Below are 14,846 nucleotides of genomic sequence, written 5' to 3'. Positions count from 1 at the left end.
AATCAGGGGGTGTACTAATTTTTATAAGACACCTTGACATACTAATTACGTGCTTATAGTGCTTAATTTGTAAAAAAAGAAAAAAGGGCTTGTGCCCAAAGTTTTGTTCAAAAGCCGCAAGAACAATCAAATGTCAGGGGTGCAGTATACTAAGGTGGTGTACTTTTGATTCCACTGCATGCTTCTTTCATCCACACACGACACTCCCTACCTCTTTATCTCACTTTTACAAGTTGCTTTTCAGCCTTGCTTTCGTTCTTTGTCTTTGTTTTTTCTTGTTTCTATTACTCTCCCCTTTTTTTCTCTCTCTTGCTCTTGGTCAGTTGAGGACAAATAAGTGCCAGTGTGCCCCACCTGCAACCACTGTCTCACATTAAACCCTGCATGCTGACGAGAAGCAGTTGCAGATCAGGTTTTCTGAATGTTGTGGTTGAAAAGCACAATTATAATGACAGCTTTTCTAACATTGTAAATTTATGACTGTGATTATGAGGGGGAAGGCATTTCTGGATGATCAACTTTCCAGACGCATGTGAACACCCAAACAATTGCAAGTTTATTGTGATTCACATACATGTTGGAATTCGTTTTCCACCTTGGAAGCACGCACACAATTTTCCTTATGAGAGGCTGGTTTCAGTGAATTTCCAGGAGGAGAAAGGGAATAGATCGCCCCACATATTTAACGGGGAAAGGATTTCTCCACGGAGAAAAATAGTTTCCTCTGTGGAAGAAAATGTTATGCGGACATACAATTTTTTTGCACAATTTACTAATACAGAGTTTCTACCTGTTGGAAATTTGGAGATTTGCGGTACTCATTAATTCTAGTAATTCTAGTCAGACTGTCTGGATTTTAGTCTGGCTTTACATTCTAACTCGTTTTATTTTTGCTTTTTGTTAAGTAAATGCATGCCACCTATGTGTATGCGTTGGTGGCCTTTGAATTACATTTTATTGCTTGATTTGGGATGCTTTAATTCTTTTGGCCAATTGGTTGACCCCCCCCATCTCGATAATTATAGAATGCTTGTTCACTTCTCTTTTTTCCTTAACCCCTTCTTGTAGAGTACAAACCCATCTAAACTAAGAAAAAGATACAATATCTCATTGTCATTTAATCTTTTCCATTCATCTAGTTTAACCTTTTTTAGCTTGTCATTTCTGTTTAACTTCCTAGTCCAGAGACACACTGTGAGTGGTTTTGTGATCCTCGAATTGTCCTATAACTTAGCAACATAACAGTTCATGATATAACATGAAGTAGCATAGCAGAACAACAATAGGATGATACAGAAGAGTCCCTTTTCCAAAGGAAAACATTGTGCATTGCTATTGTATTTAATTATATATGCATGTGGGCATACATCTATGGTGGTAATCATATAGTGCAAACCTAGCCGTAAAGTAATAACGCTCTGTAGATGTGGAAATGGTTTCTAGGAGCGAAGTGGACTGCATGAAGATGTAGTGGTCTTTAGGCTATTTCCTTATTTGTAGCAGGGTTAGTTCGGTCTTGATGTATATGGGGATATTATTCCAGGTCCTCCTTTGTAAGGAAGCCAGGCTTGTGCAGGATGTGAGGCCTGCATAAGTAATAGGCTCACAATTATCCCCTTACTGGGATCCAAAGCATCCCATTGCAGCCCTTCACGGTCTCAGTGTAGCAAAGCAGAGAAGTTCAAGGCCTACTTAGGGGAGGTGGTGTGAGCTAGCAATCACCATTCTCTGGCCCGTAACAATAGCCCTCAATAAATGTTTGCCCAGTCTGTGATTTTGCTTTCCAAATGGAGAAGTATATATATTACACAGACCCTACTAAATACCACACAGTAATTTGCATAAGGTAGGAGGAAATACCTTTAGTGAAATTCTGAAATCATATTTGACACCTAAAGGGTCATGACTCCAAAAAAGCACTCTACCTTACCCCATTCCAGGTTGCACATTACTATATAGGTGTGTGTCACTTTAAATAAAACAGGCCTATTGGCTTTTATCAAGATCACCACATTAAAAGACCAACCATCACATGTTGAATAAACCATCCCTTTATCACAAACATCAATAATCATGTGTTTTCTGTAATCATTATTATCAATAAAGAATTGCAACACTTGTAAGAAATTACTTTCAGCAATACATCTTATAAATAAAACATTACAAACAACATAACTTGTCTTTCTTAAAACCACTTTAGGCCCAAAACATACAGCCATAGGACCGACTCCTAGAGGTTCCTGCATTTTCAGGCTAAAGAACAGAAGTTCTAGCCTTTGCAGTGCTTAAAACTTAGGCCGCAATCCTGGGTGGGAAGGGGCCATACATTTCATGAGCCTAGACACTTAGGGCCACATTGAAATTCCTGTGCGTGGAGGGTGGGAGTAGCCCCCTGCAGTCCCCCCACAACTCTCTTTGGAAACGTTGCTGGTGCTCCTGCCCTCCTGGGGCCACAACGGAGAAAGACATTTGAAAATGAAGCCCTACTAGGCAGCTTCAGCCATGTCTTCTCTGTGTCTCTGCATCTTCTTTTTTGGGAGGGCTTTGTTTTCTTTGTTGTGGGTGCCTGACCCCAGCCAGGCACCCCAACATTTTTTTTTTTTAGAGCAGTGTGGGAAGCCCACTCCCATGCTCCCCACTCAGTATCTCCCATCGGTGCTGGAGCGGGCTACTCCCTTCCCACACTATGCGAATAGGGTGTTGCATTTACATTTACATTGGCAACCCCACTCCCCCAGGCACAAGCATGGGGAGTGGGTGCAAGACTACAGCCATTGGCTGCATGGGCGTGATGGCGCTACCCCTTTGCTTTCTCTCATCGGGGGGGGGGGTCGAGGAAGGAGTTCCAGGCCACTCCCTCCTGTTGAAGGGGTTTCTTCATTCTCGGGGGACTGGTGATAGCGTCATGGGCCCCTTAGATGCATACGTTGGTTTGGGGTCTAGGGATGGGGTCTCAGGTACGCCCCTTCTCTGACTCATTTAAAATGACTGAATCTTGCACTGACCCCCAGGCTGTGGCCCACCCCGGGGGTATTTTCTGTACATTCAGGCAATCCCCACGCACTCAGTTCCTCAGTAGGCGGTGAAATGTTTAATCATTTAAGCTTGCATATCTCTTGCCCTGTTGGGCCGATTTCTTCAATCTTGGGCTCATTTCGCTCCTAGTGGTGAGCCCTAGCCACCTGGAACCCTTGCAGCAGGCCTGCTGGCCTCTAAAGCAGCACACTTGGCAAGAAGCTGGTTTCACTGGCTCACTACACAAGCTTTTCTCTTTTACTATGTCTCTGGCGCTCCTCTCCTCCAGTTCGGACACACAAGTCCAGATCGTCCCCAGTTCGTCTTTTGGGAGTGTAAGGGAAGCTGCTTCACTGGTCCTGCAGCTATCTATTGGTTTTGGGGTCAGCTGTTGGCCGAGTCCATAGTCCATTAGGGCATCAGGGGGGTTGTCCTTCCAGCTGTTGCTGTCTAATTCCAGTGTCCAACTCTGTCTCTCCCTTGTGCAAGAACCTTTAAGTGCAGGTGGAAAGTTCAAGATGCCAGGCACCCCTGCCCAATCCTAGGGTGCCACATCACCCCTCAACCTGTGTCCCAACCCTCTTGAACAGCCTGCTGGGATAATCCAAGATGGTGCAGTCAAGTGGTCTCTGTTCACATCTCCTCTGTGTGTCTCAGCCATACCCCTAACTGACATAACTGCCAGGCATTTGTGTAGCAAAACTTCAAAGGGGGGCCCCCTCCCCTGCTGGCTCCAGAGGTCTAGTCTTCCTCCTTTGTTCAAAGGGACAACCCTGGTACACTATGACAGCTAATTAACTAATGCAGATTTTCCTACCTTCACAGGAGCTGAGTAAATCACTATTAATTACTCATTTTGTTTGGAGAAGCCTTTGTTTCCATCTGCTGGGAGGAGAGTAATTAACGTGGCCCAGCAAGGTGACAAAAGGCTGGAATCTGATCTTGAGCTGAGCCAGAGAAATATGACAGTTATGGATGAACCATAAAGTGAATATGTAGGTTCTTGGGACCTGTATATTTCAAACTCTGTGTGCATGTTTCAACCCAGTTGATACTTTCCGGAAATTTCTAGGCCTAAAGGAAGTCAAATTGCACTTCAAGGCAGATTTCCTCCATGTATTTAATCCAGTAAACCCTTCTGACCTCACCTATGAGTGCCCACTAATATTATAAGGCTTACCACATGTCACCATTTGTCAGGTGCCCCACAATGCTTACCTCTGCCTGTGGAGCAAGTCCGCAGAGACGACAGGAGCGCCCACCCCTGTACCCACCTGACCCGTGTGGACAGTAGAACCCAGCAAGGATGAGATGGACGCAGGGAAGGGAGCCAGAATGAAAGCAGGGGGTTGAGGTGAAGGGTGTCTCGGAGCCAACTGAAAGACAAAGAGACCCAGATCAGTGAAGGACCCAACTCCCGCGTTGCAAGATACGCCAAACACACACAGAAAAGCCCTGTTCCCAACCTAGAACTCACCAGTGGCTGCAACTATTGAACCCTGAAATACAGCTTCAAGGAAGGTTCAGTTGTGACGAGATGGCAGCGTTAGGCTATCAAGAACTAAAGGAATAGCGCTCCTGCGCGTCAGTTCCACGTGTCTGGGCTTAACAAAATACTGGCATCCCTGGAAAGCAAATAGTGGAAACCCAGGGAGAACGAACAAGAACAAAATAACCCTAAGCGCTCCTGCGCGGATTTACCAAAATCATCTTCAAGCGCGTCAGCGCGGACAAGATGCAAATGAACCATAAAACGCTCCTGCGCTTTCAAGATCAACCAACCCTAAGCGCTCCAGCGCGGATCTAACAAAATCATCAAAAGGCGCTCTTGCGCGGTCAAAATCAATAACTCTAAGCGCTGCTGCGCGGATCTAACAAAATCATCAAAAGGCGCTCTTGCGCGGTCAAAATCAATAACTCTAAGCGCTCCTGCGCGGATCTAACAAAATCATCAAAAGGCGCTCTTGCGCGGTCAAAATCAATAACTCTAAGCGCTCCTGCGCGGATCTACTTCTGATCACCCATAACGCAGCCGCGTTACGGTGACTCCACCAGAATGAAACGAAAGTACCTTATTGTTCCCCCAGAGGGATTACGAAGACCACAGCGGGGCTCCAGTCAGGAAGGCACAGCCCGCTTCCAAGGTCTTCCGTGCAGCAGAAACAGCGTCTCGTGTCGTTCAGCACATCTAGCGAAATCCGAAGCACAGAGCCGGCGGGAAACGCGGTGTTTAAGCGTTTCCCCCGGAAGTGCTTCCGTGAACTGCTATGCTTGTCTAAAGACTAGACCGTGACTCATCTCCCAGCCGGAAGTGAGTCTCTCGGTCGTTTCTGTGTGTGGTAGCGGGGAAGCGGGGGAGCGGGGAAAACGGCAGGCGCCGTGAACATGACAGTACCCCCCCCAAAACAGGTCCCCCCTCAACCCCGCCAGAACCTTAAATGGGGGATACAGGACGAGGACTGAGCGGATGGCTCAGATGAAAGGCACGAACCAGTATGGGAGCATGGCGAACATGGGACAATGGCTCCCAAGAACGCTCGTCCGGCCCGTACCCCTTCCAGTCAACCAGGTAGAAGAGCTTACCCTTAGTACGACGAGAACCCAGAATGGCCTTGACCTCATACTCGACATGGTCCTCCACCACCACCGGAGAAGGAGGAGAGGGAAGAGAGTCACCAGAACGGACCGGTCGCAGCAGCGAGACATGGAAGACCGGGTGAATCTTCATGTGTGGAGGGAGCGAGAGTCTCATAGCCACGGGATTAACCACCCGCTCGACCTCAAACGGACCCACAAAACGGGGCAACAGTTTCTTGGGACCGTGCACATTGAGGTGCCGAATGGACAGCCACACCCGATCACCCACACCGTACTTGGGCTCCTTCTGTCTGTGTGCATCGGCCTGTGCTTTGTAGGTGTCCTTAGCCTTGGCCAACTCAAAACGGGCTTGTTGCCAGATGCGGCGCAAGGATTCGTGATATGACCGGACTGTGGGTAACCTGCTGTCGGGGGGACCCTCCCATGCGGAGGTGCGGGGATGACGGCCATGAAGACAAAAGAAAGGAGACATTCCAATGGCTGAATGTTTACTGTTGTTATAGGCGTACTCCGCCATCCATAACACCTCGGACCATTCCTTTTCAACCATAAGCAGTAAACAACGGAGGTACTGCTCCATGGTGTGGTTGGTTCTTTCGGCCTGACCGTCGGTCTGAGGGTGGTACGCCGAGGACAGGCGCACGTCCAGTTCGAGGATCCTGCATACTTCCTTCCAGAAGCGGGAGATGAATTGCGATCCCCGGTCCGTGATCACCACCGATGGAATTCCATGGAGGCGAACCACCTCGTGTACAAAGATCAAAGCCAGTTCCGCAGCCGTGGGTAGTTTCACCAAAGGCACGAAATGAGCCATCTTGGAGAGATGATCCACTATGGTGAGAATGGTGGTGTGCCCCGTCTTGGTGAGAGGGAGTTCCACCACGAAGTCCATGGAAATGGTGTGCCACGGATACGGTGGCACCGGGATGGGACGTAGAAGACCCCTAGGAGGCTCGGATTTGTTCTTCCCTAAGAGACAGATGGTGCAGCTCGCCACATAGTTCTTGGTATCCGTCACCAGCGATGGCCACCAAAACTGTCGTTGTACGAGCTCAAGCGTCTTGTGGTACCCCGGATGGCCGGATAGAACATGGTCATGGCACAGGCAGACTGCCTTTTGCTGACTGGTCAACCCCGGTAAATACAATTGTTGTCCATGGAACAGCAACCCATCTGCGCACGTTACCCCTCCTTGTCCGTCCGCCAGAACCTCCAGGTCGGACTGCTTCGTGTCTTTTTGTACCTGAAGCATGAAGTCTGAGGATGCTACAACGCCCTGGAAGCGTGTCTCAGCGATGATGGGGACAGGCTCGGTGTTTTCTGCCTCCTCGTCGGATTCTCCTAGCCGTGATAGGGCATCGGCCTTGGCGTTGTCCTTCCCAGGTCGAAATGTGATCACGAAATTGTATTCATTAAAGAATAGAGTCCATCGAAGCTGTCGGGCGGTAAGGGCACGGGCTGACCTCAGGAATTGGAGATTCCTGTGGTCCGTGTAGATGGTAACCGTGTGCTTAGCGTCTTTCAGGAAGTGGCGCCATTCCTCGAATGCGGTCTTGATAGCGAGAAGTTCTCTGTCAGACACGGTGTAGTTGCGTTCGGCTGGTTGCAGTTTCTTGGAGTAGAAAGCCACCGGATGCAGCTGTCCTGTGCTAGTACTCCTTTGAGATAACACCCCTCCAATGGCGTGTTCAGATGCGTCTGCCTCTACAATGAAGGGCTGTTCTGTGTCTGGGTGCACCAGGACCGGGGCTATGGTAAAACGCCTCTTTAGTTCCTGAAAAGCGTCGTCTGCTGTCTGATTCCACTCAAACCGTACTCCTTTCCGCAACAAGCGGGTGATAGGAGCTACCATCCCGGAGAATCCGGTGATGAATCTCCGGTAGTAGTTGGCCAACCCCAGGAACCGTTGAACCCCTTTTACGGACTCCGGAGGAGGCCAGGACAGAATGGCGTCCACCTTCTTGCTGTCCATTTGTATGCCTGCCGGAGTGATGATGTGACCCAGAAACTCCACCGAGGTAACGTGAAAAACGCTCTTTTCCAGTTTCACGTACAAGCGATGTTTACTCAGCTGTCGTAGGATGGAACGCACATGCTGCACGTGTTCGGTGATGGATTGCGAATATATCAAGATGTCGTCTATGTAGACGATACAGAAGACGTCTAGGTAGTCCCGTAACACCTCGTCTATAAAGAACTGAAACGCCGCGGGGGCGTTACAGAGTCCGAAAGGCATGACCTGGTATTCGAACAGACCGAATTTCGTCCGAAAGGCGGTCTTCCATTCGTCACCCTTTCGGACTCTGACGAGATGGTAAGCCCCACGGAGGTCGAGCTTGGTGTATACGGAGGCGTTCTTTACCTGATCCAGAAGGTTGGTGATTAACGGCAGGGGGTAACGGTTTTTTACGGTGATGGCATTCATAGCTCGAAAGTCTATGCAGGTCCTTAGATCACCTTCCTTCTTAGATACGAAGAAAAGAGGAGAGGAAACCGGAGACCTGGAATGACGTATAAAGCCGTTGTCCAGATACTCATCCAAATAGGAGCGAAGGTGGATGTTCTCCTTTTCCGTGAGCGAATAAATTCTGCTACAAGGCAAGGTGGAGCCTGGAACGAGGTCTATACGGCAGTCGAACGACCGATGCGGTGGCAAGGTGTTAGCCCCCTTCTTGTCGAACACCTCGGCTAGGTCCTGGTATTCCTCTGGTATGGCTGGTGTAGTTACCTGGGAGACTATCCCCATTCCTCGGAGAGGAAGCGATTGTGCTTGTATAGCATGACTCCCCAGGAGATCGTCCTTCGCATAACAGGTTTCACTGCAGTATTCCGAATTCAGGTGTACTATTCTCGACACCCAATCGATGTGGGGATTGTGTTTCACCAACCATGGTAATCCCAATATCACCTTGAATTGAGGGGCATCGATAACATCAAAGCTGATTGATTCGGCGTGATGATTAACAAAAGACATGATCAGGCTCTCTGTTTGATGCCGGATAGGACCGGAGGTGAGATCCGTACCATCAACAGCCTTGACGGTTTCAGGTTGGTCTTTTGGCACTGTAGCCATGCCCAGGGCACAGGAAAAAGCAGTATCGATAAAACTGCCTGTAGCACCGGAGTCTAACATAGCTGTCACCTGCCAGGTCCTGCCTGCCTGGTTCCGTAAGGACACTTCCATTCCTACGTGGTGACTGCCGTCAAATACCGCAGGGATCGCTAAGGTGCGAGTCGAAGAACCCAGAGGACGGATCCCCTTGTCTACTGGGTGTTTTCGTTTCCCGCCTTGTCCGTCTTGGTGATGGGCACTGCGAAAGGTCTTCTGCCCCGGGGTTTCGTTGGCTTCACCGGACATTCTCTGACGAAGTGGCCGCTTTTCCCGCAGTACAGGCATTGATTCTGCCTCCTTCGCCTTTCCCTTTCTTGACTTGTTAAGGGCCCCCTGATGCCCCCGATCTGCATTGGTTCGGTTGTCTCGCCTTGGGAAGCGGAAGCAGGGTCCTCTCTGGCTTTTTCTACACTTTTGTCCCCGAAGGATAAGAAACGGTTTTCACTGCCTTTCCCTTTCTCGGTCCTTCGTTCCTGTAATCGGAAATTCATTTTCACCACTAGATCGATGAAAGGACCTATCTCCTCCGGTGGGTTGGGTAATTGCGCTATGAGATCCTTCAGATCATCGCGCAATCCTCGATAGAACACAGACACCTTTTTGTCTTCAGGCCAATGGGATTCGATAACAAGCCTGCTGAACGTGGTGATATAATGAAGGAGGTCCTGGCTGCCTTGCTTGAGGTTGAGCAGCTCGTTGTCCGCTGCTTGCACAAAGGTGTGACGAGCGAACATACGCCGCATGGACTCCTGAAAGGTGGGCAAGTGGTGTAGCATGGGATCGTCGTTTTCTACCAACGCAATAGACCACTGGGCGGCGTCTCCGCCCATGTAGGACAGGATGTAAGCCACCTTGGCTGCGTCGTCGGGAAAAGCCGTGTGTCTGGCCATGAAATGCAGGTGGCATTGGTGCATGAAAATACCATACTTGGTACTGTCCCCATAGAAGCGTTCAGGTGGTGCCAACTGGACTGAATGAGGGGCGATGACTTGGATGGCTGTATTCGGAGTGGTGGCAGCGGAGGACCCCCCAAAGGTAAAAATAGGTGGTCTCAAAAGACCCTCCTGACTGACCCTGGGGCTCGGGTTGGTTCCCCAAGGACTGGTGACTCCAGCTGACATCTGGCCCTGTAGGGCGGTTATGTCATGGCGCAGACTGTGGTTCTCTGCCTGCATGGCAGCCAGCATGACTGCGATGTCTTGTAAGGTAACCTCCGGGTCGCCCATGTCGTCTAGGTGGACTGATAAACGTGGGCTTCGGATTCTGTCAGGTGCCCCACAATGCTTACCTCTGCCTGTGGAGCAAGTCCGCAGAGACGACAGGAGCGCCCACCCCTGTACCCACCTGACCCGTGTGGACAGTAGAACCCAGCAAGGATGAGATGGACGCAGGGAAGGGAGCCAGAATGAAAGCAGGGGGTTGAGGTGAAGGGTGTCTCGGAGCCAACTGAAAGACAAAGAGACCCAGATCAGTGAAGGACCCAACTCCCGCGTTGCAAGATACGCCAAACACACACAGAAAAGCCCTATTCCCAACCTAGAACTCACCAGTGGCTGCAACTATTGAACCCTGAAATACAGCTTCAAGGAAGGTTCAGTTGTGACGAGATGGCAGCGTTAGGCTATCAAGAACTAAAGGAATAGCGCTCCTGCGCGTCAGTTCCACGTGTCTGGGCTTAACAAAATACTGGCATCCCTGGAAAGCAAATAGTGGAAACCCAGGGAGAACGAACAAGAACAAAATAACCCTAAGCGCTCCTGCGCGGATTTACCAAAATCATCTTCAAGCGCGTCAGCGCGGACAAGATGCAAATGAACCATAAAACGCTCCTGCGCTTTCAAGATCAACCAACCCTAAGCGCTCCAGCGCGGTTCCAACAAAATCATCAAAAGGCGCTCTTGCGCGGTCAAAATCAATAACTCTAAGCGCTCCTGCGCGGATCTAACAAAATCATCAAAAGGCGCTCTTGCGCGGTCAAAATCAATAACTCTAAGCGCTCCTGCGCGGATCTAACAAAATCATCAAAAGGCGCTCTTGCGCGGTCAAAATCAATAACTCTAAGCGCTCCTGCGCGGATCTACTTCTGATCACCCATAACGCAGCCGCGTTACGGTGACTCCACCAGAATGAAACGAAAGTACCTTATTGTTCCCCAGAGGGATTACGAAGACCACAGCGGGGCTCCAGTCAGGAAGGCACAGCCCGCTTCCAAGGTCTTCCGTGCAGCAGAAACAGCGTCTCGTGTCGTTCAGCACATCTAGCGAAATCCGAAGCACAGAGCCGGCGGGAAACGCGGTGTTTAAGCGTTTCCCCCGGAAGTGCTTCCGTGAACTGCTATGCTTGTCTAAAGACTAGACCGTGACTCATCTCCCAGCCGGAAGTGAGTCTCTCGGTCGTTTCTGTGTGTGGTAGCGGGGAAGCGGGGGAGCGGGGAAAACGGCAGGCGCCGTGAACATGACACCATTTAACCTTGCAGAGTCCCCTCTGCGCAGGGCTACCTGTGTGCAGTTACCTGGAGGTACACAATGCTAGTCTCCCATATGCTGCACACACATGTGCACATATGTTCATGTACAACTAGTCAAGGGCCCCTAACCTTGGCTGCGTTGCAAAGAGCGTACACTGGCCATAAACACGAGCAGTACATTCTCCATGTGATTACTGTAGATGAGGCACAAGTAGTGAGAGTCACCCACAATAAATAGTCCAAAACTAGATGATCAAAAAGTTAAAAATACGGACAGAATAATTCAGCAGAACCCTTTATGCTAGTGCCACCATCAGCAGCTGAAACTACTAGGAAGAATTGGCTATCACTCATGGGTATTCTTGCCTAGTCACTGGTAACAAATGTCAATGAGTTCTGACCAGACACACCATTCGCCAGCTGTTCACCACCACAAATATCTTGCGCTGGCTGATTTACACCAAGACCACCCTCCTAACCCAACTTTGATGCCAACTCTCAACACAGATAACCCAGACTGCTCTAAGAACCCTCCTGGCTCTAGGTTGAATGCTTCTAGGACACTAACGCCGACATGGCCTATGCAGATCTAGGCCTACCCTTGCCCTAGGTCCCACAACCGTGTGCCCACCACACATTCTCTGGCAAGGATTCAGCACCTCAATACTGATAACTTCACACTGGTTCTCACTCCCAAAGTGTTGTACTGAAGCCGCTAGTTTTTCGACTCTGAAGGTGCACTCAGTCCTGCCAAACATACCTCATTGCGAGTGCTCTGATCCTTAAAATATGTATGCTTGATTGGTTCACCCACAATTGACTTAAGTTCATTTCCTTAAAATTCCCCAGTGTATCATAAAATGAGGATCCAGGACCTGTAAGTTAAAGTATCCCTTGTGGCTGCTACACTTATTGCACCACCACAAGTGTTACAAAGTAAAAGCTTGACTTCCAGCCAGCCACTTAAGGATCCCAAATTGTTTTTGATAATAAAAAACTAGTAGCCCCATTGGCAAGTTCAGGGTTACATGCTGACCACTTAGCTGTGCTATCTTCTGGATCGGACTTATAAGGTTGGTACTTCAAAGTATCAAAATAATTGTTGCATTAAACCCGACTTGATACCAAAGGCAAATTTAATGTAACTTTTAAATGAATGCCAAGGTTACATTGCTGGCTACGAGACAGGTTTCTGCCCTCCTGTTTGTGGTAAGGTGTGAACGGCTCTCAGGAAAGAACACAAAAGGGCCAGCTGTTGGAAGAGGTGTGACCTCTCCCTGGTGGGAAGGACAAACAGGGTGTAAGCCCAAAAGGCACGCTTCAAAGGGGAAGCTGCCTTTTAAGGGCAAATGGTAGGCACACACAAGAAGTGTTGCTCTTTTGTTCAGGTAGACTGGTTGGCGTTGGGGACAGAAAGCGGGAAAATGTTGCGAAGCCAGTTTTCCCATGGGCATGTAGCCTTCAGATAACCACACCTTTAGGGTGGGCTACCAAGTTCCACACACAGATAGTGGGTTTCTGCCATCTTGGGAGTGGGCATTCTATTGCATTCTGGAATAGCTAGATGTCACACTTTGCAGAAAGTCACCATCTTGTGGGAGGGGACATGGTAGCCCACTGGTTAGTAGTCACTGCATCCCCCATGGGCAATTTGTTGGCATAAAAGTGCCACCCCTGGCACACAGACCTCAGATCACGTCTGCACTGGAGAGATGACAAAAGAAGGAATGCCCTGCTGTTCCCTGACCGAGTGGTTGCAACAAAGACTGGAGTGCACCTGCTGCTCCTGGGCTAGCAAAGAGAGAATTCTGCATGTGGTAACATCCTTGAGCCCCAGAGAAAGAAGTGGTGACTTCAGGAGCCAGTTAGATGATTTCATGTTACAGCTACAGGGCCACAAAAGTAGAAGAAGCCTGCCTTGGTGAGTAGGTAGCCACAATTGCTTGCTCGTCACTGACCATCAAAGCACAGCCTGGGAGACCAAGTCTAGACACCTAAAAGTTCCCCCGAGTCTGCGACAGTTTGGTCGCACAAAATGGACACTAGCCTCAGTTAAAAGGAACCACTGTTGATCCCTCTGGTCAAAGTCACCCCACCATGACCATGTACCTGGCGGTAGCCCTAGGAAGACCCATGTCACTGGATCAGCATCCTCAACAACCTTCAGCATCCTCTATCGCTTGCATCAGGACCACTCTATTGAAGTCTATGGGGGATCTCCCTAAGAACTCAGAACTGGACTGGAAACTGCTTTAACTGCAAAGTAACTGTCCTACCTTATTGGTTCTGTTACTCGCTCCCTTCTGGAGTTGGTTGCCCAAAGTGGGCTGGAGTAGCCGAAAACAACTTTACAAACATTTTCAAAGTAAAAGCTAACTGTGTTAGTCGCCATTGTTTGCGTTTTGAGTGAAAAGCAGTGGTGTACTATATGCTTGTGCTCTCCAGAACCCTCTGGTGGATTTTGTTCATTTTGGTATCTAAAAATTCATAAAAGTACAACCTATTTTAATAAATTGGTGTCAGATTGCTTTTGTGTTGTGTATCTTTCTCCCTCACTATTTTGGTACTTCTGAATGCTTTGCGCTTGTTCCTTAGTTAAAGCCTAACTGCTCAAAGCCACGGTTGCCCAGTGTTAGGCTAAGGTTTTACAAATAAGCCTGACTGGATCCAAAACAGGTTTTAGAGTTTATTGCATTGTGGGGTCTCACAACCACGCCATATAATAAACCACTTTCCTCACATGCTTGATAGATGGAGTAGGCCTGTTGCCTTGATATATATTTTTTTGCACGACTCCGTCTCTAGTCTGCTGGAGTCCTGGCCGCTCGTGTGCCACGAGCTACCAGAGAATGTGAGCTTTCTTAGCCAGATAGGCAGGGGTGCCAGTTGTGATGACTTTGTAGATTAATTGATGGTATCCTTGCAAGTAAACTGCTAGTCTTCTTTTCATTATTATTATGATCCTAGAACATAGTGGTCATTTTTTAAATGTTAAAAACTATTCTCAATTGCGCTCTTGAGAAGGCGATTTGCTTACTGTTCTTAGTTTCAGTGTATCTTAATGGAAACTTTGTTGGCTTTTCTACTGTTTTCTCACAGGTGCATTTGTGAATGGTCTTGCGGAAGGATCAGTTGACCAGCTCATAGGGAATATTTTGGCCATTCGTCTGACTATTCTTACTGAATCTCCTGTATGGGCACTCATAAGTGAGGTAAGTCAAGATATTAACTTGAGAGCAGAAGACGTTTTAACCAAAGTACTCAATTCTCATTTGACAGAGGTTGATGTCACGCCAAACCTATTTGTTTTGTGTGATCATTGGAGTTTTGCACCAACATCTGTGACTCTACAAATACAGTATCTGAATGTAGTTGCATCATTTTGGCTTGGCCAGGCAAGTGAAAGTGCCTTTGATGGTCTATCGCAGCCCATTGACAGCACTTTTGCATGTAACAGAAAAAGCACACTAAAAAAGCTGTGAAAAGATGGCTACGCAAGAACTACAGAATATATATGAATTGTCTAACTTCCAATTCATGAGATACCTTCACTTGAGACAGGCCCTGAACAGAGATATACTGATCTACTTGTAGATGCGGAAGATGATGGTCCATTGGAATATAGGGCCCTGGTTTTGCCACTCCACAGGCATG

General features: G+C 48.5%; 1 protein-coding gene across 1 annotated transcript in view; it reads left to right on the top strand.

Annotated features, from left to right (window-relative positions):
* Positions 1-14,846, top strand: part of MGAT4D (MGAT4 family member D) — a 666,451-nt gene that overhangs the window by 631,144 nt on the left and 20,461 nt on the right. Inside the window, exon 14 of the mRNA XM_085641583.1 lies at positions 14,292-14,404. Coding sequence (XP_085497709.1) covers positions 14,292-14,404 — 113 coding nt within the window. The remainder of the gene's footprint in view (positions 1-14,291; positions 14,405-14,846) is intronic.

Source organism: Triturus cristatus, chromosome 2_2, assembly GCF_964204655.1.
Source record: "Triturus cristatus chromosome 2_2, aTriCri1.1, whole genome shotgun sequence".
Lineage (NCBI taxonomy): Eukaryota > Metazoa > Chordata > Amphibia > Caudata > Salamandridae > Triturus > Triturus cristatus.
This window is presented reverse-complemented; position numbering and strand designations above follow the sequence as displayed.